Source organism: Cajanus cajan, chromosome 1, assembly GCF_000230855.2.
Source record: "Cajanus cajan strain Asha chromosome 1, NIPB_CcT2T_4, whole genome shotgun sequence".
Classification (NCBI taxonomy): Eukaryota; Viridiplantae; Streptophyta; class Magnoliopsida; order Fabales; family Fabaceae; genus Cajanus; species Cajanus cajan.
This window is the reverse complement of record NC_138517.1, coordinates 42,668,932-42,693,506: the sequence shown is the minus strand read 5'-3', so window position 1 is coordinate 42,693,506 and position 24,575 is coordinate 42,668,932. Positions and strand designations below refer to the sequence as shown.

General features: G+C 33.7%; 3 protein-coding genes and 1 long non-coding RNA gene across 5 annotated transcripts; all 4 read left to right on the top strand.

Moving 5' to 3' along the window:
* Nucleotides 1–4,540: 4,540 nt before the first annotated feature.
* On the top strand, nt 4,541–8,475 carry LOC145949768 (uncharacterized). Of its 2 annotated transcripts, none has more exons than XR_014428177.1 (6): nt 4,541–4,847; nt 4,986–5,045; nt 5,611–5,675; nt 6,334–6,396; nt 7,497–7,613; nt 8,317–8,475. It is a non-coding gene; the product is annotated as an uncharacterized LOC145949768 (long non-coding RNA). The 2 variants fall into 2 exon arrangements; XR_014428176.1 differs by having other exon boundaries at nt 4,557–4,847; nt 5,614–5,675.
* A 65-nt stretch (nt 8,476–8,540) lies between these two features.
* On the top strand, nt 8,541–12,199 carry LOC145949758 (uncharacterized). Its single transcript, XM_083060638.1, has 2 exons — nt 8,541–11,787; nt 11,869–12,199. Exons 1-2 carry the CDS (start codon nt 9,485–9,487, stop codon nt 12,197–12,199), a joined length of 2,634 nt encoding a protein of 877 aa, XP_082916764.1. The 5' UTR covers nt 8,541–9,484.
* A 1,171-nt stretch (nt 12,200–13,370) lies between these two features.
* Nucleotides 13,371–16,698, top strand: LOC145949764 (uncharacterized). The gene is made up of 5 exons (XM_083060644.1): nt 13,371–13,965; nt 14,050–14,176; nt 14,281–14,559; nt 14,636–14,740; nt 14,834–16,698. Exons 1-5 carry the CDS (start codon nt 13,469–13,471, stop codon nt 15,326–15,328), a joined length of 1,503 nt encoding a protein of 500 aa, XP_082916770.1. The 5' UTR covers nt 13,371–13,468; the 3' UTR covers nt 15,329–16,698.
* On the top strand, nt 15,448–24,328 carry LOC114915623 (DNA-directed RNA polymerase III subunit 1). The gene is given in 12 exon segments (XM_083069058.1): nt 15,448–15,451; nt 15,544–15,575; nt 19,636–19,851; nt 20,068–20,216; nt 20,305–20,446; nt 20,530–20,670; nt 21,192–21,380; nt 21,984–22,200; nt 22,277–22,293; nt 22,825–22,919; nt 23,328–23,562; nt 23,644–24,328. Coding segments are annotated over 12 exon segments (1,686 nt in total). The 3' UTR covers nt 23,893–24,328.
* Nucleotides 24,329–24,575: the final 247 nt, after the last annotated feature.

The window sequence follows — 24,575 nt, the reverse complement described above, 5'->3', positions numbered from 1 at the left end:
CTTGTAACGTCTGATGCATATGCTTGTTCTCCATCTTACATGTTCTTATGTTTTTCTGAAACACTAACACATTTGTTAGAGATAACAACATTCATTATATTTGTCTCACTCAAAACCTTGTTGGAAGTTTCTTTGTCTGTCTTAACATACTCCTTTACCAATTTCACCAATTATATTATTAATTGATAAATCCTTAGAAGTTCTCCGTTCCTTAGGAAATTTTTCACTTGTCTTTTCAATGGTTTCTTTTGATTCACTCTCTTTAGGCATCTCACTTTGTTCATTTTCTAAGGGAGGTTGATCAAGCAATTCAGATATATCTTCCAATTCAGTTTTCTTTGTTTCTTGTTGATTAGTTTCATCAAAAACTACATGTACAGATTCTTCAACTACTAAGGTTCTCGTATTAAACACTCTATAAGCTTTGCTATTTGTAGAGTAACCTAAGAAAATTGCTTCATCAACTTTAGCATCAAATTTACCAAGTTGTTCCTTACCATTATTCAGCACAAAGCATTTACAACCAAATACTTTGAAGTATGAGATATTAGGATTTTTTCCTTTGTAGATCTCATATGGTGTTCTTCTTATAATAGGCCTAATTATAACTTTATTTAATACATGACATGTTGTATTTATTGCATCAACCCAAAAGTATTTAGGTAGATTAGTCTCATTTAGCATTGTTCTAGCTAATTCCTCTAGAGACCTATTTTTCCTCTCCACAACACCATTTTGTTGAGGAATCCTAGGTACTGAAAAATTGTGGTCTATGTCATGTTCCTCACAAAATTTTTGGGAATAAAACATTTTGGAATTCTCCTTCATGATCACTCCTTATTGAGGTTATATTTGTGTTCTTCTCATTTTCAACTAGCTTAGAAAATTTCTTAAAAGCATTGAAGGCTTCACTCTTAGTAGTAAGAAACATTACACATGTAAACCTTGAATAATCATCTACCATAACCAGCCCATAGTAATTCTCTCCTAGACTCATGGTTCTTGAAGGACCAAATAAATCCATGTGAATTAGTTGCAAAGGCCTAGAGGTTGAAATCAGATATTTTCTTTTAAAACTAGTCTTTACTTGCTTACCTTTTTGACAAGCATCACATAGTTTACCCTTGCTGAACTTGAGTTTAGGTAGTCCAATTACTAACTCTTTTCTACTTAATTTCTTTAGATGATTCATGTGTATGTGTGCAGCTCTTTTATGCCAAAGCAAAACATTGTCTTCTTTAGTGATCAAGCATTTTGTGTTAGAAATTATGATTGAATGCTCTAAGTATAACATGCAAATATTGTTAATTCTTTTTCCATTGAATCGTATCTCATTAGTCAATTTATCACAAATCAAACAACAAGAATTATCAAATTCAATCTTGAATCCATTATCACTTAATTGGCTTATGCTTAACAAATTGTGTTTCAGCCCTTCAACAAGTAACACATTTTCAATCAAAGTTGAGGAAGAAGAGTTACCAACATTTCCACAACCTAAAATCTTTCCTTTGTTGTTATCACCATTTGTCACATATCCTTCATGCTTTAGTTTTAGACTTGAAAACTTTGAAGGATCTCTAGTCATGTGTCTTGAGCAGCCACTATCAAGATACCACAACAAACTCTTGTGATTGAATAACACTAAGGCCAAGAAGACCAAGAGGTGATATATTGAAGGAGGCAAGAGGAATGGGTTAGTGTTGAAAAACCATAGGAGGAGTAAGCCTACTTTTGGGTCTTAGCTCCTAAGTTTTTATAGCATTTATTTTTATTCTTATTTTTGCCCTTGTCTTTAATTTCCTATTTTACCCTTGTATTTTGGGGTATCTTAGTCATAGGATTTATTTTCTTTTGTATTTCACATTTTATCCTTGTATTATGGGGTGTTTTAGATCATAGGTTTTTAATTTTGGGCTAAGGTATTTAATTAGGGAGCTAGACGCATTTTTGGTGGTGTTTGGACATTTTTTTGGACTTAGAAAGGCTTAGGCCCAAGTGGAGGGTAAAGGTTGCATGGTCTTATCATGCACCTAGATGTAGCCTAACTAAATCCAAAGATTTCATCCTTGGCCACCAAGTTGCATCTAGGGTTAATTTGGGTTTCATTTGGTGTGCATTTGGCACCCTAAATGCAACCCTAGATGCCTCCCACTCCTATAAATACCCTAGGCACCACACCTTGTAAATACTTTGGACATTGAATATAAAGAGAGCCTTTTGTGCCTTTATATCTTTCCTTAGTCACCCTTGGCTAATTCGGCCACCTCCCTCTCATCTCCACCTTGAGAGAAACAACCCTAGAAGCGGCCTTCATCATCATGAAGTGAGCCAACCCTAGAGTACCCTTTTCAAGCATTTCCTCAAACACCTACTACCCAACCTCCATTTTCGTCCATTCCATCATTATCCACCCTAAAACCTTGGTCCACCTTTGAAGAACTTGATCCTTGGAGAAAGCGTCCTCCTCCTTGCTCATCATTTCAAGTTCATGCAAGTAAGGATGCCATCATCTTGGCTCTCAAGCACTCCTACAACAAAGTCAAAAAATAATAGATTTAGCTACCCATGTGAAGGGTCCTTGATGGTTAGTTCCCAGCCTTTGGCCTTTTATAATCCAAATCATTTCACCATTAGAAACACCATATATTTTTTGGAATAACAACTTCTTATTGTATGTCCCTTTTTACAACAATAAAAGAGTGTGATTTGTTTCATTAAATTGTTTTTAACTCTTCTCATAGGCTGAATTCTTTTAAAACCATTATCCTTTCCTTTTAATGGCATACTCTTGCTTTGATTGTAACCAAGTCCAGTTTTATTAAAAGCATGTCTTTGATTTCCTAATATAATATTCGAATTTGCTTTTCCATTTGTGAATTTTGCAAGTTGGTATTTCAAGTCATCATTTTCTCTTTGTAAAAACTTGAAACTTTCACATTCAGATTTGGTAGAAAAACTTGTCTCCCAATAAGCTTCATTAAAACTAAAAATTGTTTGTAAATAATCATGTTCAATTTTCAAATTTTTGAGTTCTTGTTCAGCTCTAATCAAAGTATTTTCATACCAAGTCAATTTGTTTTTAAGCTTTGTATTTAATGAATCTAATTTTAAGGCTTCATTGTGTATTTGAATAAATGCCTCTTGAAGTTGATCATAATCATGATTAGACTCAAGATCAAAATCACTTACAATATTGTCTTGATCAGCTTCAACCATCAAACATAGATTGACTTCCTTAGATTTAGATTCACTACTTGTTGAACTCAGGTCATTGTCTTCCCAAGCTATGTAGGTTCTTTTTCCTTTATTATTTTTCTTTCCTTTCTTTTCCTCTTGTTGCTTCTTTAGGAGATTGGGGCATTCAACTTTTATATGGCCAAATTTTCCACATTCAAAACAATTATAAGAAGATGTGTGATGGAAATCTAATCCCCAAGGATCCATTTGGAAGAGGTAAGACCAAGAAAGGTGAAGGTTGATCCAAGGAGGCTCACCCATGAAGACCATTAGGCCTCTAACTAGGTCTATGGTTAGGAGGCTAGAGGAGGCTTCTATAGAGGAGGTGCTTCTTAGACCTATCACTACAAGAAAAATTGTTATTATCTACGGAATATTATCTACGGAAATTTTTCCGTAGATAACATTTAATTATCTACGGAATATTATCTACGGAATATTTTCCGTAGATAATATTTAATTTTCTACGGAATATTATCTACGGAATTTTTTTCGTAGATAATTTCCAGTTATCTACGGAAATTTCCGTAGATAAGTTATCTACGGAAATTTCCGTAGATAACTGGAAATTATCTACGGAAAAAATTCCGTAGATAATATTCCGTAGGTAAAACATTTTTTTTTATAAAATAATTAAAATATTTAATTTAACACATTAAAAAAATAATCATTATAAAATTTATTCTTTTTTAGTTTAATTATTTATTATAATAATTTTTATTTACTAAAAAATTATTTTTAATTAAAATATATTTTAGAATAATGAATAGCTTTAACTTTTGTGTACCATATTTAATGGAAAACATAAAGAAAAGATGAATTCAGTTTTACTTTATTAAACGTAAGAAACAATTTAAAGATTGAATTTTTTTAACAAATAAAAACTAATATAACAATTAATAATTTATATTTCTATTTATATTAATTATAAATATTTCTTATATTATATAATAATTCATATAATTTATTTACTATTTTTTAAGTTAAATTTGATTATCTTATTTTTAAAAGATTTATAAATTTATAATTTGTAATTTATAATTTACAATTTAAAATTTAAAATTTAAAACGGATATTATTATTATAAACATACAAATTGGAAAACGAAAGTCCCGCGTTTCACTTGAAGTCCGTAATCCCTAATCCCTAACTCTGCATCTCCTCCTTGAAGCACCTCCTTGATGCACCTCCTTGAAGCACCTCCTTCTTGAAGCACCTCCTTCTTGAAGCACTCTGCATCTTGGCGGCATTTGTTCTCGGTAAGTTTGATGTTCCAGGTGGAGTCGTGTGCAGTGTGAAGTAATATTTGCATTTTTGTGGGTCAAAATCAAGGAACTCTCATGCAAAATCGAATAGCATTACAATGTTTCACAAATATCTTTTAGTTTTTAGGAGTCAAGATACCCATTCACTAAATTACGACTTCCCCCTTTCTTATTTTATGCATCTCAATGTCCATTTCTGCCTTCTAAGATGTTAATTAATTTTATGTTTTACATTTCAGTTACATTTTCAGTTAATTTCAGTTCCTAACTCTCTTCGAACACACCACTGGTCATCACGGGCTCTCTCCTCTGTATGTAGCTGCTGCCAATGGTCGGATCGAGGTTGTTCTTGTTCCTGTTCCTTGATTCCTTTGTCTTGTCTTGTCTCTGGATTTCAGTGGTGTTGTATTTTTGTTGCTTTGTGTTTTGATCATGCTGGTGTTTTCTTAAAACAATAAAATAAATAAAAAAATTGGGCAGGTTCTTTCAATGTTGTTGGACAGGTCTTCCAATGTTGATATATTGAATCGCCAAAAACAGGTGCCTTTCTTGTCTCTGTTTATCTTTGCCTGCAATTGAACTCTTTTAAGTTTTACTGCATGTTTGGATAAACTTCTTTACAAACATTTATAAGTAAATATAATAAAAGTCTTGTTGGATACAAACTTGTAACAACTTTCAAGAGTTTATTATCTGCTAAAATTAAAGAGCTTTTTTTAGTAGAGAAGATTTTAAAAGAAGTCCTAGTTTGTATTCGATCGGACTCTAAAGGTCTAATTGGATAGATTTCTGCAGAAAAGTACTTTACGAAAAGAAAAATAAGAAAGAAAAGCTAAAATTAGTTTATGCATATGCTAATTTGTAGAAGGTTTTTCTTATTAGCTTCTACAAAGTCTTATTTTTAATGTATGCATAAACTAGTTTTAGCTTATAGAGCTTCTTATTTTTCTTATGGTCGTAGATAAATATATCTTGTCTATTAATGTTTATGTTTTCTGCTATCTCTATGTTCATATAGAAAACTATAAATAATTACATCACAATATGTATTAGTTTTTCTTTACTATTGTTTCATCTTGCAATTCTTTTTATTTTTAATTTGTAGCAGAGCAGCTACCGTGAATAGTTGAAGCTGAAAACAAGATTTGAATCGCTTCAAAGAACCCAAAGGTAAATACAGGATTCAATTACTTTAATATTGTATTTATCCCTGCTACTATAGAAACATTAGGACTAGGCTCTCTTCCATAAATTGTATTATTACATTATTACATCCAAATGAACATTTATAATTGGTAACTTTCTCTGAGAATCACACGAATGAGTCCAGCATACTCTGGCAATTCGATAAAAAAAATAAAATTGGCCTCTTATGTGAATATGATAATTCTTTAATTGGTATTCTTGGAAAACTTTGACCCTCGTATCTGTCTGGAAACAAAAAGAATGGAGTTACTATCATAAAACCTGCCAGGTTCTTTGTATGTTTAAAGCTATGCAATATAAATTGTTGTAAACAGAATGGAAAACAAACCCTTTCCACCTCTCTCTCTCAACCCTTGAAAATAATTTCTTAGATGGGTCCCACTCCCCAATGCCTCCAAAATTTGGCATACCTCACGAATTCAAATGAGTTGGTACTCTTTTTTTGTTCTTTCTGCACTACGTCTCCTATCCAATTCACTTAATACTTAATTAAAATTGTAATTTCATAGCCAATAAAAAACCAGACTATTAATTTATACTTAATTTTCTAGTTCAAAGCCATTAAGCTAAAAGTATGGAATCATCACCCTTAGGAACTAACTTATTCTTTGATTTCCTTAAGGCATTTGCACGTTTGAGTGGTGTGTATGGTGGAACTTATATGCTGAACAAGCAAAAATGCAAGGTAAGTTTGTGAAGATACTTTTATGTTCAGGAAATTCAATTACACTATAATTACTTGTGGTAGGACAGTTTTATCTTGTATGAACAGAATCAAATTGAATTTTGATGTTTATCTTGTCTGATACTGTTTTTTGGAACTATTTTGAAGCAGTTCATTTGTCCTTATTAGTTATTCCGTTCTCTTTCAATTTTTATAACTCAATCATTCCCTTAATTTGTACTGCTCCAATTCTTGAAGAATCCATGATATACAAAGCAAAATGCTAATAAGTACTCCTAAAATGAGTTAAGGAAATAAAAGTAAAAAGTATGTAATGTAAAAATCATTTACACTTATTTTTTAAATAATTATAAGAATTTATTAAATGCTTGCAGTAGTTGGAAAAGATTCAGACTCACATTGAAGCTAATTTCATTGAAGCCCATTCATTTGGAATAGAACCAGTGAACCAATTGTATGCAAAATCTCTGTCCACATAAGGAAATTTTTTGGAAATTCTAAAATCAAAGAGTCACTGAACTATTTAAAATGTTTATATCTGGAAAGAAACCAAATCAATTTGTGAAAACTCATTACAATTTTTTTTCAGTAAGAAACTATAAGTAACGTATTTAAGTTGCTCATACACTTCTTGGAGAAAAGGTAGCTTAGCCAGTTGAGGTGGGAGTATGCTAGGTAGACTAAGGCGCTTGAGAGTCCTAAAACACAGAAACAGTTCATCAATCTTAAAGGGGATTCATTAAGTTGCTCATACACTTCTTGCAAATTTATGTTGACATTACTTATTTATATGTGGATTTAGATAACTGTATCAGGAAATTTAAGAGACAACACCACAAAAACACATAGCCCAATAACTTCAGAAAAGAGATATGAAATAATTTGGTAGTCATACATACATCTTCACAACATGACAGACCGTATAAAAATTGCAATCACAATCAATGCTTCTCTCTGATTCAGCTGGTGGTTCACGATTGGAATCAAAACTGCAATCACAATCAATGCTTCTCTGTAATTCTGATAATGATGATTGGAACCAATAATGTTTCTTTTTTTTTATTAATCATTTCTCACATTGAGACTCAAAATCATTTCAGGGTGACTTAGGATATCTGTACCTTGATCTGTACTGAAGAAAAGGAAAGTATTGTAGTTGTGCTCACTTTGCAATAAAAGGAGGTCGCAGGATTTCTCAAACAGAATACCAACTTTTGGTATGTGAAAATTTCCATTCCCAATTTGTTAATTTGATTGAGTCATCTAACCGGAAATGATCTTAAGTTCTTTTAGATCATGGTAGTATAGTGTTAAACATTATTTTTTGGTGATTTCAGCTGTTAATATAGAATAGTGTGACAAATAGGTCAATCAATGTACATCTTTGGATGTTGCCAAGGTGGGAGAACTTATAATTTTATTTTTTCTAGAAACATAAATCCTCCAGATTCCAGAATTGTCATTTTTAACTTTCTAGTTGCACAGGGGTGTGTTGTTTCTTCTTAGTATTATATATGGTGCTAGAAAGAATAGTAATTTCCACTTGCTACCTCCTTAATTAGTCCTTGATATACCTTTAGGATAAAACAGGAGCCCTCCATATGGTATTTTTGCCAGAATTGAACCTAATAACAAATGTTTAAGAGACCCAAATCTTTTTGACTCGAATTGACACATGTTGGTTACAATTGGGTGTTGGAAAATCAATGTTTAATAGCTAAATTAATGTTGGTTACAATATTCAGGATCATGAGAAAGTAATATTTAGATTGATCACTATAAAAGTATTAGAATTAGAAGAAACCAGAATTTGTATATAAATCACTATCCATTTTCATTTGTACATATAACTTTAAGTGTGCAGGATCAATGTTGTTGATTTCTCACAGTCCATATCCCTCTTTTGCACATATACTTTAGTGATAGGAGGCTTGCTGTTCAAGGAGGCCAATGTGGAATAATCTGATGTTCATGATATTAGAAATGGGGAAAAAAAAACTGGTGTGTGATTTTGATTACATCTCACTAGACGGACATCATGTAGCTTCTGATTTTCCCATCAGTTACTTGCAGTAAGAGTCCTTGAAAATGCAGTTGTCATCACCCCAGAATTTGTTTTTTTTTTTTTTACTTTTTTTTTGTGTCTTTTGTGAACTTGATTGCAATTGTTCAGTTTTGTTTTGTGCATAATGTCAATATCTCATTCTCGCAGTTTCACCTTCTAAACCAGAGTACTATTCTTCATCGGTTTCCTCGTATATACAACTCGTCAGGTACTTATACAATTATACACACTTTTTTTTTCATTATTGTTATGCAATTTTCTGCTGTATTTTTTTTTTCTGATTGCATTTTGTTTTCGAGTTTTGTTGCTGGTGCTTGTGTAATTGTGTTGATTATTGAAGTGGATTGATGAAGTGGATTTTATTTTTTTTATTTTATTTGATTTGAATTGTTTGACTGTTTTGAATCTGAGTTGCTATTAGATATTTTGGTGCTGGTTTTCATTTTTTATTATTGTTATGCAGTTTTTTGTTACATTTTTTTTTCTGATTGGATCTTGTTTTCGAGTTGTGTTGCTCGTGCTTGAGTAGTTGTGTTGATAATCGAAGAGAAATTGTTGTTTTTTTTTATTTTTTTTATTTTGTTTTAATCTGTGGCGAATCTGAGTTGTTAGATATTTTGATGGTTGGATCAAAATTGGGAAACCAGAATTGCCTAATTAAAAATAGGAAGACCGGAATTGTTTTATAGGTTAACTGCACATATACTTGCTACATGATAGGTATTTTTCTTCCCTTTTCTTGTGGCTTTTCTTTGGTGGTCTGCCATGAACTTTTTCAATGCAAAAATACTTTTCTCTTTTTGGACCACTAGGATAGCGTTGCCCAATTGCATCGGCACATGGTTCTAAATGACTTTAAACTGGTTAAAAACCAGTTTACCCCAACAGATTTGAATATAGCGTTGGTATGCAAAGGGCATATGACAATATATTTAAATGTTATTAATATATAGAAGATGAATTCCATTCCAACACCTTTGTCTTTCCATGTTCTAATATATTTATGTTATAAATATACAGAACATGAATTCTATCCCAGCAAGTCGTCAATGGATGTATGATAGAATGTATATGGGGAGAAGAGGTTTAAAGGAATCTTTTGTACACGGGGTTGAAGAGTTTATAAGAATAGCTTGTCAACAACATAGCTATATTAATGAAGGGAAACTTAGATGTCCATGTGCTAAATGTCAGTCCACAAAGATTGATGGTGTTCATACAGTGAAGGTTCACCTTTTCAAGTATGGGTTCATGCCGAACTACTACATTTGGACTGATCATGGTGAAGAGATGGAAAATGTTGACAATAATCTTATAGGTGCTTCCAGTATTGGTATAAATGCGACCGAAACTGAAACCTCTAACTCAATGCATCATATGATGTGTGATGCTCTTAGGCAACATGGGGCATTTGACATACTAGAAAATAATAACGTGGAAGAGCCTCCGAATGAAGAAGCACAAAGATTTTACAATCTTTTATCTGAGGCAAATTGTCCATTGTATGAGGGATCATCAGAGTCTAAGTTATCAATGTGTGTAAGACTTTTAGCATGCAAGTCTAATTGGAATGTTCCCGATGAATGCGTCGATTTTATAACAAAAATGTTGTTGGATGTGACTCCTGTGAATAGATGTTTGCCCAAAAATTACTATGACGCTAAAAGATTAGTGTCAAAATTGGGACTGAGTGCTAGAAGGATAGATTGTTGCGTACAAGGCTGCATGTTGTTTTATGACAATGATTATGGGAAAAATGATGGTGCATTATTGCAGTGCAAGTTTTGTCATATGCCAAGATATCGTGATCGCAACACTGGATCAAGCACAAAAAAACTAGTTCCAGTGAAGACGATGTTTTATTTGCCAATAATTCCAAGGTTACAACGACTGTTTGCATCAATGCAAACAGCTGGGCATATGTGTTGGCATTATCAAAATAGAAGTACCTCTGGTGTTTTACGTCATCCCTCAGATGGTGAAGCCTGGAAGCACTTTGATCGAGTGTATCCAGATTTTGCAGCCGATCCTCGCAATGTACGACTTGGTTTATGCTCAGATGGGTTTAATCCATACATTCAATCAACAACTCCACCTTATTCTTGTTGGCCGGTAATTGTAACCCCATACAATCTTCCACCTGAAATGTGCATGACAAAACCATTTATGTTTTTAACTTGTCTTATACCTGGTCCACGAAATCCAAAGGCAGCTATTGATGTGTATCTAGAACCATTGATTGACGATCTTAAAAAGTTGTGGATTGGTGTCCAAACCTATGACATTTCAAAGAAGCAAAATTTTATGATGAAGGCAACATTAATGTGGACTATTAATGACTTCCCTGCATATGGCATGTTGTCTGGTTGGGGAACTCAAGGTAAATTGGCATGTCCACATTGCATGGAGCATTCTAAAGCCTTTACATTAGAGAATGGCGGTAAAAATTGTTGGTTTGACTCACACCGAAGGTTTTTACCCACCAATCATGCATTCAGGAAGAACAGAAAAGCGTTTATAAAAGGCAAGGTTGAAACTGATGCGCCACCACCTACATTGACACCCAATCAAGTTTGGCAAAGAGTTAGGGATTTACCTTTAGTAACAGAAAATCCTAGCTTGCCTAGGTTACAAGGATACGGGGAGTCACATAATTGGAGGAAAAGAAGTATATTTTGGGATCTTCCTTATTGGAAAGATAATATTTTGAGACACAATCTTGATGTGATGCACATTGAGAAGAATTTCTTTGATAACATATTGAACACTGTTATGAATGTCAGTGGTAAAACGAAAGACAATGAGAAGGCACGGAAGGACCTAGCTTTGTATTGTAGTCGACCTGACTTAGAAATGAAATTGCAACTGAATGGGAAAATGTTAAAGCCAAAAGCAAATTACACTTTACCTATGGAGGAATCAAAGATACTTTGTCACTGGATAAAAGAACTCCGTGTTCCAGATGGTTATTCATCCAACTTGGCAAGATGTGCTGATGTCGAAAAGGGAAGGATGCATGGCATGAAAAGCCATGACTGCCATGTTTTCATGGAGTGTTTACTTCCTATTGCATTCAGTTCATTGCCAGTGCATGCTTTAAATCCACTAACTGAAATAAGTCATTTCTTCAAAGACTTGTGCTCTACCACATTGAAGGTTGAGGATTTGGATAGGATGGAACTAAACATTCCAATTATTCTTTGCAAATTGGAAAGATTATTCCCCCCCGCATTCTTTGACTCAATGGAACATCTACCTATTCACCTTGCATATGAAGCACGACTTGGTGGTCCAGTTCAATATAGGTGGATGTATCCATTTGAAAGGTACTACAATTATCATACTATTGTGTATAACTAGTATTGTTCAATGTTTATGAACCCTAACCTATTCATATAATTTTATAGATTTATGGGAGATTCTAAGCGATCAGTGAAAAATAAGGCGAGGGTTGAAGGATCGATATGTGCATCTTACATACACCGCGAAACAACTCATTTTTGTTCTCATTATTTCCACAACTCCACGTTGTCATCGCAAAGTTGTAGAAATGAATTGGAAACTGAAAGTGATAGGTGCCCATCATCGTTGTCCATATTTAATCAACCAGCTCGTCATTCTGGGAAGCAAAAATCTCATTGGTTAAGCCAGCAACAATGGAAGTCAGCCCATGTTCATGTTTTGATCAATTGTACAGAAGTTAAGCCGTATCTTGAGTCAGTATTTTCCAACAATTGATTTTGTAATATAGTAAATCAAACTTTCTTTTTGAACTGACCACCTCATTCATATTTTTTGATAGTTCATTCCTACAATTAGAACAAATAAATGAATCAACAGCTCCTTCTCGCATACATGATGATTTCCCCAAGTGGTTTAACGATCATGTACGTAACACAAAATTTATTTTACTTTAACATTACTTATATAAAACATAACAAATACTTTGTTGAATATTGTAGGTTTACAATGAACCTATAAGCGTCAGAAACCAACACTTGAGAGAATTATCACTTGGTCCGTTCATTGAGGTTAAAGAATGGCACACTCTATATGTGAATGGCTATAAATTTCATAACCATGAATGGAGTCAAGGTAAAAAGACAATAAATAGTGGAGTTTATGTCAAAGGGCTTACTGAAAGAGGTGATGATGACTTCTATGGGGTCATCCAACACATATATGAACTAGAGTACAATAGTTCAAGTTCTCCCAAGAAAGTCATGTTATTTTATTGTGACTGGTATGATCCATCACGAAGAGGTACAAGAGTAGATCCCAAATATAATGTTGTCAATATTCGCATGGATAGAAGATATGTGGCATATGATCCATTTATTATTGCTCATAATGTAAGGCAAGTTTATTATGCCCCATATCCAACATCACGAATAGATAAACGCGGTTGGTGTGTGCCAATTAAAACAAAGCCTAGAGGTCGTATAGAATGTCATGTGGAGGACGATGTACCGTACCAAGTAGACCAAGTGTCACATGTCAATGAAGTCATAGAAGTAGAACCTATTTTAGGCTTCCAAGATTCACAAATTCTTGTTGAAGAAGAAGATGAACCATCCGAGATACAACCTGTTCATTTGGAAGAACATATTCAACAAGGGGAATTTGAAGACAATGATTTGGAGCAAAATTATGATGATGAAGAAGGAGAATTTGAAGACTATGATTCCAAAGAGGACAATGAAGAAATGGAGATGGATAATGAGAATTTTGATTCGTCTGACTAGGATTATATCTATTATAGAAATTGTGAGTAGGCAAATATCATGTTCAATTGTAACATCAATGTTTAATTAATATTTATATAAAACCAATATATATTGTTTCTCGTAGTAATCACTTGATATTTGCATTGTTTTAATTGCTACATAGTATTTAATTATAATGTTTTAAAAACCATTAGGTAACATAATCATGTTTAATTCTATGTTGTGAAATGTTTAAATATTGAATGACCACAATTTGTTAAATTGTTTTTTTTTGCAGATAATGGCATCAGGAGGTGCTGATAAGTTTCCCCAATGTCCTTCACTTGGTGGCAACAAAGGAAAAAAAGGGAAAAAACCAAGGTATGTTCTTAGACTACCTAAACAAACAACCCAGCCACTTGTAGGTTTAGAGCCCATAACTCCTCAAACTGAAATCCCTGCATCCATGCCTCACCAAACAGAAGTTGCTACGAGCACACCTCCCCAAACCCAAAATGCTAGAACCATACCTCCTAACACCCAAATTGCTACACCCGCATTACCCCAAACCCAAAATGTTGAACCCACATGCTCCCAAAAACAAAATCAGTTACCTTCTTCTAGAGCTTCACATTGTGAACCTAGTAGCAATGCATCACCAATGTCAGTACCCTCCAGACTTTTTGAAATTCCTACTGGAGATGAAGAGCAAGTGTCCAACAATGATACATCACCATTCAACAATGAAGATCCACCAGCTGGGTCTGTTCTTCCAATGATTGAGCCTTGTAATGATGGGTAAAATTTATAATTTTTGCTTTCTAAATCCTATTTTTTCTTTCCCATCATTGAACTGATTTAATTTTTTTCCTCAATAATTAGGTTTTATCCAAGCAGGGTAGCATCTAAGGCAATCACATTGACTATTAAGCAACAATTTGTTGAGCCATGGATGACTTGGGGTGCAATGACGGAAGAACAAAAAGATATCTTCTTTCAGCGTTTTAAGGTACATAATTTGTTTATTATCATTCTGTTCTAAAGGGATTACGTTAAATGCACTAAGTTTGTAGTCATGAATAATTTAATTGCTTCCTTATTCTGTTAATGCAGAAAAAAGTTTCATGGAGACCTGAACATGAAGAGAAGATAAAAAAAATATTTCACACAAAAGCATCTCATAGGCTTTCTGAAATGTTCAAGAAAGCTCGTCAAATAAACAAGAAGCCTGATTGGATGTTTGATACAGTTTGGCAGAGTTTGATTGCCCAGTGGATGGCCCCCGAATTTAAAACAAAGAGTATCCAAGCTCAAAAAAATAGAGCATCTGAGAAAGGTGGAAGTCTGCACACAGGTGGCTCCATCACCCATCACGAGCATGCTATGCGGATGGTAATTACATTAAACTAATATATTTTATTTAATATAATTTTAGAAATATGATGATTAACTATTTATACAATTATAGTCACAAGAGTTGGGTCGCCTTCCACATGTTGATGAGTTGTTCCACCAAACTCATGTACGGAAGCTTACGGGTGATTTTGTTGACCAAAGATCTAAGCGAACATATGTGAGTTATTTTTTTCGTATTATTGCTTTATTCTTTTCAATTTTAATCATCTTTCATAAATGTCACTTCTAAACATCTTTATTTGTGAAATAGGATCAATTTGAGACTATATTTAATCAAGCTAGGTCTGAGGCTGCATCTTGTACGGGAGGTTCTGAAACGTCTTCTATGGACCCAGTTCAGGAAGAAAGACTCCGCAATAAGAGTTGGATTGCTGCTGTTGGTGGGGTTACAGACAAAAGAAGACTTTATGGGGTTGGAAAAGTCGTTTCTCCATTGACATTGGTGGATACCTTCACAAATATATCTTCTGCTCGTGCTACTGAAGATTCAGACAAAATTATTCAATTGGAAGAGCAAGTCCGTAAGTCTAGGGAGGAGGCTCGTCAATCTAGGGAGGAGGCTCGTCAATCTAGGGAACAAAATGAACGCTTGCAACGCCAGTTTCAATCACTGTTCAATGCTGTTCTACCTCTCCTACCTTCTGATACACAACATATTTTGCAACAACAAGTGGATCAACAATTTCATGACAACCATGATGACCAACAACCACCACCTACTGGACACTATGGAGATGACTATTAGTTAGATGTTTTTTTTAGATTATGGATCCACAACTATTTAAATATTTTATTATGTATAATTTTATGCAAAAATAGTCTTATTTTACACTATGACATGGAAACTAATTATGCATAATTGCTATGGGTATTTAGATTTTAAAGATGTTTGATTTCATATTGTGGTTATAAGATATTTAAAGAAACCTGATAAGTGATTTTATTAATATTTCTGACCAGGTAAAACTATTTATAAAGATTGGTGTGGAAAGGTAAGCAAAACAATTCATGCAATGTTGAAATCAGTTACCTACGGAAATTTCCGTAGGTAAGTTACCTACGGAAATTTCCGTATATAAGTTACCTACGGAAATTTCCGTAGGTAACTTATCTACGAAAACTTCCGTAGATAATTGCATCCGTAGATATATTCCGTAGATAAACGCATCCATAGATAAATTCTATATCCGTAGATAAAATCCGTAGATAACATTATCTACGGAAAAATTTCCGTAGATAATGTTATCTACGACCTTATTATCTACGGATTTTTTTCTGTAGATGATCCGTAGATAATTATCAGTTATCTACGGATTTTCATCATTATCTACGGATTTTTTCCGTAGATAATGCTGATTTTTCTTGTAGTGTATGCTCAATATGAGTATTGAGTATGATTCCTCTTTTTAGTCTCATAGTCTCTATTGTAAATATATTGTATAGTTTGATTTCTTGTACCTTGTATATAGTAGATACTTGTATAGGTGTATTTTTGCCTTTGTATTTGTGAGGCACTTTATTTCCTTTTTAGTAGCTATTGTATATTGTTTCTAGGGTAGGTTACTTGGGCACTTTGACTCCATTTAACCTAACCTAGAAATACACTCTTTTCTTAGTTTTCTAGTAGTAGGATTGGGAGTGGCATTAGCAAGCTAGAGAGTGCCATTAGCAAGCTAGAGAGTGTTACTAGCAATTTAGCCAAAGGTGGTCCTAGGCTAAAATTTACATATTGGACTCATTTTACTCCTAATTTTTCATAGATTTGATTTAGCTAGGTTCCATTCATATTGAATGAACCTAACTAAACCAAATTAACCATTTTCAAACGTGATTGGAGTAAAATAAGTCCAAAAGGCCGCCCACCTAGATGTGTTCACACTTGTGCTCACACTTGGCCAAATTGCTTGGTTCTTCTCAAGCTTAGAAACTTGAAGCACAAGCTTCTCCTTAGCTTGCTTACTAAGCAAGCTAAGTGAGTAGCTTGCTCTCCAAGCCTCTAGACCATGGATGGTTAGCTAGACCTTACCATGGTTCCTAGTGAACCATGGTTAAGACTAGCTTGCTCTCCAAGCTTCCTACTCCTATATTTTCGTTTTTCCTTCATTGTAAAACACTTTTGGATGTATTGAGATTTCATTTATGAAATTGTGATCAGAACTCTCTCTTCTAAAAGTCCCTAAACCTCTTTGATTTCATCCAATTCTCTTATCCCTTCACTAGAAGAGTGTGGTGAGGATTGAAGTGGCTTATCTCTTCACCAAGGAGTGGCGCCTCTTGGGAGTGTTTCTCCACCAAACCGTGGTGGTTTTAAGGTCTCCTCCTCCATTGGAGACCTTAACAAGGCTTAGGAAGAATCAAGGAGTCAAGGATCTAGGGAGGAGCTTGAAGGGAAATCAACATCAATCCGGTTTTCCAAGCAAGTTTCCATCAATGTGCTCCCTTCATCTTTCGTAGTTGCCCTTTTGTTGAACTTGTATTTCTTTCTTAGAAATTATCTAAACTTTTTCACCAGCAAATTGATATTCTCTAAATCAGAATCTTTAGAGCTTGAATCTTCACATTTCTCTTTGCCTTTGAGTAATTTTAAGGCTTTTATAGATACTCCTTTTCCCTTTATATCTTGTAGTTCATTTTCATCAAATATGTGCAACTTTTGCTCATGCTCTCTTAGCTTTCCAAAGAGAGTTGTAAGTGTTAATGAGGTTAGGTCCTTTGATTCTTCAATTGTTGTAACTTTTGCTTGCTAAGACCTATCCAAGCATTGTAGAACTTTCAAGTTTAATTCCTCTTCCTCTAATTTCCTGCCAAGATCAATAAGGTGATTTATAAAATGTGTAAAACTTTTTTAAAAATCAGAAATTGATTCACCATGATTCATTCTTAGCAATTGATATCCTCTTATAAGAGTATGTTTCCTAGATCTTTTGACATCATTTGTTCCTACATGAGTGACTAGTGCGTCCCACATTTCTTTGAATGATTTTCATTGAGAAATTCTAAAAAAAACTCATCAATAGACAATGCAGATGTTATAATGTTCTTTGCTTTGTAATCATATTGAGCTCTCTTTTTCTCATCATCACTCCACTTACTCCAATGTTTTTCTCTCTTCCCATCACTCTCCTCATCACAGGAATATAGGGTCCATTTTCAATTGCATCCTATATAGCAATGTCAATTTCTTCAATGAAAATCCTCATTCTAATTTTCCAATAGACATAATTCTCTCCATTGAAAATAGAAGGTCTATGAATAGAAACTCCCTCACCATAAGGTAGGTTGTTATTAGCCATTTTTGAAATCTTGATTAAAACTCAAGAACCTTGCTCTAGATACCAATTGATAAAAAAGAATGGCACAATCCAAGAGGGAGGTTGAATTGGATTTAATGACACTTAAAAAATTCACTAGAGTTTAAAGATCTTAATTTCTTTAAAACTTTTCTAAACCCAATTTCCAATGAAGTATATTGAACCTCTTAGTATATGAAAATGACTCCTATATGATTTATTGATTAATCTTTATTGAATCAGCTTAAAGAAAAATTAATATGCAGTGCTTATGTTCCAATTTAAACCATTTTAATCATACAATCATATTAATCAAGACCAGCCATATTTTAACATTTAATTAAAGATTGTTCAATGTAAGAGATAAGGATGAGAGAAGAGTGCAAAGTATTTTATCCTAGTTCAGCCACCCCACACATGTGACCTACATCCAGTCCTCAATCATAACCTGATCAAGATTTGTTCCACTATCTCAATGAAGAAGTTTTACAAGCATATACCACACATGCATACACTTCAACACATAAGATAGACCTTTTCTTGCACCCAAGAAAGCACTTATTTTAGAAACCCACTACAAGAATTTCTTACCACTTGAGACACCTATTCAAGACTTTTAACACAATACACAAAAAGATTAAAGGAACGAATTCACCTGGAAATTTAACAAATCAGACTGTGAATTCTTGACCAATCTTAATTCCTCTTTCCAAGATTGTAGTGATGATGATGATTCTTCTCAAAGCATTTCACAAAGTGTTTTACTTCTTGGTTTCACAAAGAAAACTATCCAAGAAGATCACAAAGATCCAAAGTTTATCACAAAGATTTCATAAAATCAATTATTCTCTTCTCTCTTAGTTTTTGAATGTGAGAACCAGTTTTATAAAGTTTTCAGACTCAGATAATCGATTATTTTTAAGGATAATCAATTATTTTGTTCTTCATGAATTCTGGAAATCAATCAAAAATATAATAATCGATTATTCCAGATAACACTTTCTAGAATAATTGATTATTTCATAGATAATCGATTATTACAACAAGGTTTCTCAATCTCTTGAAAAACAAAGCTTAAATAATCGATTATAGTTAGTAATAATCAATTATTTTGAGTTAGTTTTTAAAATTCGATTTCACACATTCAAATCCTTTCCAAGTTACTTTTAATCATCATCATATTCACTCTTAGACAATTTAGAATTAAGATTCAACTCATGCACAAAGCACAAACATGCATAGAAAATAAAATTGACCAACAAAGCAACTCAACACATAAGAACTCATAAACTACTCCTATTACATTTGGTATTCATTCATGATCTTCGTGTCTTCTCTTTTGTTCATGTCCTTTATTATCATCAAAACTCTCAAAACTTGATTCACCATTCATGAATCTCAACGGTCTACATGCCCTGTGTGTGGGATGGATTCCTTTTTGGGCTCAGGCATTTACCTCGGTCTTGAGGTGCTTCTAGTGGAATTTGAATCCTTGCACCTGAGTTTACTAACTGAACCACATGTCATGGTTGATTCATTATAATTTCTATTTTTATAAAATTTGGTTGAACTCATATAATGCCAAGGCTAGGTCTTGTGTAATATTACACATTAGAATTTGATCCTAATATAATGTTTATTTGAATTGTATACATTCTAGAGGCTTGTTTTGATGTTTGCTTGGGATTGATCACATTTATTTGCTCTATTTTTTTTTCTTCTTTTGGTTCCATGAGGTAATGCTTTGATGATTTTGATTTAGGTTGGTTGGGATACGCTTCAATAACAAGTTGCTCAATTTATAAATAGTGATGTTCGTGGTATACCATTCTTTTTGCAATCAGCCAAGCAATTGGCTGGTCTTGTTCAGCGCATGAAAGGGAAGCAGGGACGTATCCGTAACAACTTATCTGGGAAACGTTCTGAATATACTGGCAGGACGGTTATTTCACCGGATCCTAATCTGAAGATTACTGATGTTTGGCGTCAAAGCTTGTCAGTTATTATAAGTACACTTTCTATCCTTTAGATAACACACTAGGCATTCAACCTGAAAAATATAAATATTTGTATGTATTTTGATTGAGAGACTAGTTACTGTCACTATATATCTCATAAAAACAATAACAAAAGGAGGTTCCCTCCATTTTTCAAGGTTCATGTTTATGTCTCCTAACTTTCTCATTTGCTCTAGGTTGCAGTACCCATTCATATGGCTCGTATATTGACTTATCCTGAGCGTGTTACACATCAGAACATAGAAAAGTTGAGACAGTGTGTTAGGAATGGTCCTGATAAGTATCCTGGTGCGTGGATGCTTAAACGTGATGGAGGTCATTCATGGTGTGTACTATTTCACTGCCCGCTTTGTGCAGCTCTCAAGCCAATCTTATTTATTTTACAACATTTTATAGCCTATTGCTATTTGCAGGTCCTTGAAAGTTCGTTTTAGGACGCTTGCTGCAGATGAATCAAGGATTGGTGATATTGTTGATCGCCATTTGGAAGATGGAGACGTTGTTCTTTTCAATAGACAGCCAAGCTTGCATCGGATGTCAATAATGTGTCACAGGGTAATTTGTTGCAACTGAAATGTTGAATAGTGCCAAACTTGGAATCGGATGACATTCATTAATCTTTAATATTGCACATGTAGGCAAAGATTATGCCTTGGAGAACTTTCAGATTCAATGAATCGGTATGTAACCCATATAATGCTGACTTTGATGGTGATGAAATGAACTTACATGTCCCACAGACTGAGGAGGCACGTGCAGAGGCTAATTTCTTGATGGGGGTAAATCATTGGATCTCTTTGTCATTTAGGATAATAGGATTGCATGTTGACTATCTATAATGTTCTTTGTTCCAGTTTCACTGTGTATTTTATTTTGTCAAAACTCAAAAGAATTTAATTATGAATCCTTCTGCTATGATCCCCTTGTTGCTATGGTGTTATTCCTTTTATGGGGCTTTCATTTGTCTCTTTCCTTCTGGTATGATCTTCTTATTGCTCTGCTTAGAGAGAAAAACAAAGACATGGCTGACATGTTGGATTCCATGTGTGAATTACATAGTAGAGGCTCTTATTTATGATTTGAGTCAGAAGTACAAACAAACACTAGAATTACAATATACATTGTAATATTTCCAATTTATAATATTTCTAAAAATACCAGCATGCTCTAGGATTCGAAGATTTTGGTTCAACTATATTATTCACAACTTTTAATATTGCGTGATTTGTTCAATTTAGTGTATGTTTAAGTATTTGAGGAACTTAGCTTCATTTTTTTCTGGGATTTTGTTTCTTTTGAGGTGCAAAACAATTTGTGCACACCAAAAAATGGCGAAATTCTAGTTGCTTCTACTCAAGACTTTTTAACCTCTTCCTTTCTAATAACCAGGAAAGATACTTTTTATGATCGTTCTACCTTTTCACTTATTTGCTCATGCATAGGGGATGGCATGGATCCTGTTGATTTGCCAACTCCTGCAATTGTTAAGGTGAGAGTTGGAGCTTATAAACGTGACATGCACTAGATTCACTCACTTGTTTAGCCATTTTATTGAGTGTGTATATCCATCTGAGTATCTGAAAGGAAGGTATCCACTTATTCTTGGAGTAAGTTTTGCTTACTTAGGCCTTTGAATAACTTTTTATAATATGTAAACCAATACAGGCATCGAATAATATGATATCATCTCGATTATGTAGCATATCAAATTTTGAACAAATCACATGACTTAGACATTCATAAATATCATAACTATGTATTTAATGTGATAATCAAGTAATCAACACATGTTATTTAAAAATAATACTATTGGTTAAAATAGTGTTGAAATGAAATATTGACTAAATCAAAATTTCAATGTAATGGTTGGATTGATGCTATAAACGTTTATAATAAGTTGTTCAATTGAATAAATGTGCCGAGATTTCTGTGTTAAAAGAGATAAACAAAGATTTCATTTTCTTAATGTGTTTGAGCGAATATGAGATTCAGCTGATTAATCTATATTACTAATTTGTCACAAGAAGTCATTCATTTTACTAATTTATAAAGTCAAATGTATATATTTTCTTACTGCAATTATTCTTTGCAGCCAGTTGAACTTTGGAGTGGTAAGCAGTTATTTAGTATTATACTGCGGCCTCATGCAAATATGAGAGTCTATGTGAATCTTACTGTTATTGAGAAGGAAATGTACGCAAGAGTTGATAAGGGGAAAAGAGAATTGAAATCATTGTGTCCGAATGATGGGTTTGTCTATTTTCGTAATAGTGAGTTGATCTCTGGACAAGTCGGAAAGTCTACTTTAGGTTAGTTACTCTATATTTACCTTTACTTGTTTATATCATTTCATATTGTGTGCTAAAGAAGATTGTATGACTGTAGATTTACTTAAATTTGAGGTTGAAATTTATATTACATGCATATATCTATCAAGAAATAATTCCTGTTCCTAATCTTTCCTCAAGTTGTTTGAAGTTGGGAATACAGTTTAGTGGATTGATGAGAGATACAACAAATTGGGAAAGCAGAAAATGTTGCGGGCTGGGGTATTTTTCAATTTATTTAACTATTTAGTGACCATGAAACAAAAGGAAACTTGTGTTCCATATGTCGTATCACTAATCACTCCTATGTAGACCGATAAGGAAAGAATTTTATATAGAAATGTGAGAAATCAGATAGAACTTACAGCTGGAAAGTATTCAGTTCTATAGATCTAATTATCTAATTGTCTTAGTTCTGATAATTTATATCAACTAGCCATTAATATTACTGCAGTGATTCTTTAAGAAAGTCTGGGTTTGTGATCTAGTTTATTTTTAACACCCTCGTGTGCTTAGTTTGTTATAAGACTGTAGTTTTACCCTAAATGGCTTCATGTTTTTGCAACTATATATGATGATGACCTGCTTCGGTTTGCATGATTTCAGGAAATTGGCAATAAGGATGGACTGTTCTGTGTGCTACTGAGAGACTATAAAGCACATGCTGCTGCATCTTGCATGAATCGTTTGGCTAAATTGAGGTAAATATGTCTGCTTTATGGTTGATAGTAGTGATGTCTGCCTTATGACAGTTAAGTGCAAAATGTTTTGAATTAGATTAAAGAAATACTGTATCTTAAAAATTATGCTTTTAAAGTAATAACCTTGGAATGGTGGATCAAAGCAAGCTTGAGCTATGCTGTCTGATCTTCCTTTACAAAATCAAACTGATTTTGCAGGGGAAAGCACTTGCACGGAGGGTAGCATCAGTGCCCAAAGTGAGCACTAGTTTCATCCAAAGGGAGGGGTGGAACCTTGTAAAAACAAAAAAGCTGCTAAAGTAGAATTTCTGTTAGAAGCTGTTACTTTATGCATTGTAATATTGTATTTTGCATTTGGATGGGTGGATTTAGGAGCTTCATAAAACAATCTTTTTTACTAGGATGTAGTGCGCGATGGATAGGCAATCATGGGTTCTCGATAGGCATTGAAGATGTCCAGCCAAAAGAGACACTGATAAGAAGGAAAGATGAAACAATTTCAGTTGGTTATGGGAAATGTGCTGGTCATATAGAAGAATTCAATAAAGGAAAACTAAAAGTCAAAGCTGGTTTCGATGCTGCTCAATCTTTGGAGGGTGAGATTTCTGATGTATTAAGTGGAATACGTGGTGCGATAGGGAAGGTATTCATTTCTTATTGCTGAAGTAATCTTTATGTGATTCAGACAAACTTCTGCATGTCAACGACTTTAAAATCTTCTCAGGTTTGCATGCAAACCCTTCACTGGAGAAATAGTCCATTGATCATGACGCAGTGTGTCTCCAAAGGATCTGCCTTGAATATCTGTCAAATGGTTGCCTGTGTTGGTCAACTGATAGTTGGTGGTCGTCGTGCTCCAAATGGGTTCATAGATCGGAGCCTTCCTCATTTCTCTATAAGAGGAAAAACGCCTGCTGTATGTTCTATTACCATCATAAACATAACTCAATCCCAAATCCCCGCTCATGCTTAATTCCTAATTTTCTTCTGTACTAATACATATAACTTGGTCTGAGATTGCAAATCTGCATATCTTAATCTTCTCAACTTAAATTGTTCTTGTTAAAATATTAGAAAAATATCTCCTAGTATCAATATCAATATTATATTTGAGTAAATGACGTTATCCCTCTTAGAAATCAGAGTATTACACTACTCTTTCTTTTTATGTTAAAATATACAATTTGATCCATTTACACCCCTTTCTCCTAAGACACATAAGTATTGCATTATCCTCTATTTATTTGTTAAAATATAGAATAAATTACATTTTTATCCCTTAAAAATATATGAGTATTATTTTTGTAAGCGACGTTTTTCGGAGCTAATTAATATTTCTTCATGCATTCGAATTCATCAAGCGAGAAAGCTTTTTGCCTTCTATGTTAAGGGAGAACCATTGCCCTTCTAAGAAAGCTCATATATGGACCTTCGTGATTGGGTCCTTCTTTATAGATAACACTGCCTCAATCCCATGGACCACAGAGAAAGTTGTTGCCCCGAAAGTCCCTTCATAGGCCAAGATTTGTGCTTTCTTCATTGGCCAAATCGAGTTGAAGTTTTCTTTTGTATAGGATCCCCTTGTGTAATGAGAATTCTATGATTCTGCGTTTGATTCTTATCACTACTAGAAAAATTAAAATTAGAGAGGGAACA

What these genes read in the sequence shown, in the direction of transcription:
- LOC145949758 (XM_083060638.1), top strand. Translation starts at nt 9,485, where the DNA reads ATGAATTCTATCCCAGCAAGTCGTCAATGGATGTATGATAGAATGTAT. An exon ending in TGGATGTATCCATTTGAAAG is followed by an intron (nt 11,788 to 11,868) that starts GTACTACAATTA and finishes ATAATTTTATAG; the next exon opens with ATTTATGGGAGATTCTAAGC.
- LOC145949764 (XM_083060644.1), top strand. Translation starts at nt 13,469, where the DNA reads ATGGCATCAGGAGGTGCTGATAAGTTTCCCCAATGTCCTTCACTTGGT. An exon ending in ACGAGCATGCTATGCGGATG is followed by an intron (nt 14,560 to 14,635) that starts GTAATTACATTA and finishes ATACAATTATAG; the next exon opens with TCACAAGAGTTGGGTCGCCT. An exon ending in AAAGATCTAAGCGAACATAT is followed by an intron (nt 14,741 to 14,833) that starts GTGAGTTATTTT and finishes TTTGTGAAATAG; the next exon opens with GATCAATTTGAGACTATATT.